Consider the following 2,221-nt stretch of genomic DNA (forward strand, 5'->3'; position numbering starts at 1 on the left):
CGATATCCAAGACACAGATAGGGCCCGGCGGGCTAGCTGGTACCGCCCCGCACCCTTCGGAGCCGGCGGCGCGGTTGAAGATGGTGGAACAGGAGGCTTCGCGAGGCAGGCTGTTGCGCGAACAGGGCGGGAAACCGGCTCCCGCGCAGGGCGGGCTGCCTTACTGGGCTCGTCTTCGCAGCGGGGGCAGAGGGCCGGGGCGGACGGGTGGGCGCCGTCGTCGCCGAGGGACTCGCGCTGCGCGAGGGTCAGCGGCAGGGTGCGCGGGCCGTCGGCGGCCGTCGGCAGAGGGATGGCCACGGGCGCGCGGCAGCCGCGGCAGGTCGTGTCGAAGAGGCAGAGGGGGCACTGCGGGCTGCCGAGGGCCGTGTTGGCCGTCATGCAGTTTGCGCCCAGGACGTGGCCGCAGTGCAGGAGGACGGCGGGCTCTGTTTCGGGCGAGGAGCTTGAGCTTGCGGGCGGCATGGCGAAGATGTCGAGGTTTGCGGAGCAAAAGGCGCAGGCGGGGCCTGGCCTGGCGTGGGACTCGGCGCTGCCGGGGCGCTTGATGCTGTGGGTGATGATCTCGGGCCAGAAGTTCGAGCAGCGTGCTGCTGGGCCTGTTGTCGTCCTCGGGCTGACTGGTGGGCTACTTGGACAGCTTGAAGAATGCTCGTCGAAGGGTGGTACAGGCAGGGTTTGCGGAGCTGTTGGCCGGAGTCTGCTGAGGGAGCCGTGGGCGCAGCTCCAGAGAGGAGCGCCGCATGTGCGGCAGCCGGAGAACTTGGGCTTGTCATCCGGACCGACGTTGCTGTTGGCGTGATGCTCGAGTAGCGCCTCGATATTGTCTACATTTGGCGAATTTGGTATAACAGCGTCGTAACCAACGCTGTCTGGCAGAGCATGGTCGACGATATTGACCGTGATGGCCTCCAAAGAACGCGACTCGTCACGGCGCCACGAAGAAGCCGGCTTGGGATTTGTCTCCTGTGGTGACACATAGTCGGGTAGGTCGGGTGTTGGAAGTACTATGCTGACATGAGGTGAATCGACACGCTGCTTCTTTTGCAACGGCCCCTGGGCTGGGAGCATAGTATCGGCACAGTCATGATCAGATGCAAGGCGCCGTTTCTTGGTTGTGGTGTTTGGTATCATTGGTTGGTCACCAGAGAAGGGTCGGTCTGCCATCGAAAGAGCGGTGCCCTTTGAACGGCCCGATCGAAGTTGCATGTCTTGATGAGGAGCTGGAAGCAAAGTAAGGATCTTGACGATGTGGCAGTTTGGAGTCCCAGTTTGAAGTTATGATACAGATGCGAAGCCAACACATTGACATTGCCGTTTGGGTACTTATATGGCGATCAGTAGCCAGAGTTGATGATCCGTGTCAGAGGGGTCTTGAGATTGCCGCCGCTGAAAGGAAACCTGACGGGGCTGTTCATAGCGACATGTCGCGCGTCATTGTTGGGAATGAACAGCAAAGCACCTGTCTGACAAAGGGCGGGCCGTCTTCACCACCAGAACAAGGCCTTGTGAAGATGCTAGTCTGTACGTCAGAGATAGAGAGACGGCAGCGAAGAGCCACCGCAGGCAATAGAGGCCATGACGGATGGTCTAGCCGGCGAAGACATCAAAGGAAGCGGCGGTTTTGTTCAGGCGGGCGTTGAAAGAGGATGTTTTCGGAACAGTTTCGATCGTTGACGATTTTGGGGCCTTGTGTCACAGCCTCGATGGCATGTCCCAGACGATACACCCTCGTCTTCAAATGAAGTGCAGAGAGGTGGTGTTTTGGGGACAATGTCTTTTGGGAACAAGGTCGGTTGATGATGTCGTGGAAGGGACGGCACAGAGGGCGTCGTGGGTTTCCTTCTCAGCGAGGTACGTACCGGGAGCTCTTATCGGCATTTCCCTGGATAGGTACCTAGCTAGGTACCTTCGGTAGGTAGGTAGGTACCTCAAGCACCTAGGTAGGAAGTACCTAGGTAGGATACGTAAGGTACCAATGGTACCCATCCACCCTTGCCCTTGCCATCCACTCCCTCGCAAAGACCAAGTGTGGCCTTGCGCTCCAGGCACCAACGCGTCCCCATGCAGCCATCTGCTTCGTGCGGCAGCTCCAGTGCCTCCAGTGCCTTGTAGCGCAGTACGTACCGGATACCTGCAGGTACCGGATACCTGCAGGCACCAAACCCCTGTCACGCACGAGGCAGCACCAGGACGAAAGCAGTGCGAAAGCGACTCGAAT

The 2,221-nt window shown here is 59.7% G+C and overlaps 1 protein-coding gene across 1 annotated transcript; it reads right to left on the reverse strand.

Annotated features, from left to right (window-relative positions):
* Nucleotides 1–55: 55 nt before the first annotated feature.
* On the reverse strand, nt 56–1,071 carry VDAG_03690 (uncharacterized protein; the record flags this gene model as incomplete). Its single annotated transcript, XM_009653774.1, has 2 exons — nt 56–96; nt 165–1,071. Coding segments are annotated over 2 exons (948 nt in total), but the record flags the coding sequence as incomplete, so codon positions are not given.
* Nucleotides 1,072–2,221: the final 1,150 nt, after the last annotated feature.

This window comes from Verticillium dahliae, genomic scaffold (assembly GCF_000150675.1).
Source record: "Verticillium dahliae VdLs.17 supercont1.6 genomic scaffold, whole genome shotgun sequence".
Taxonomy (NCBI): domain Eukaryota; kingdom Fungi; phylum Ascomycota; class Sordariomycetes; order Glomerellales; family Plectosphaerellaceae; genus Verticillium; species Verticillium dahliae.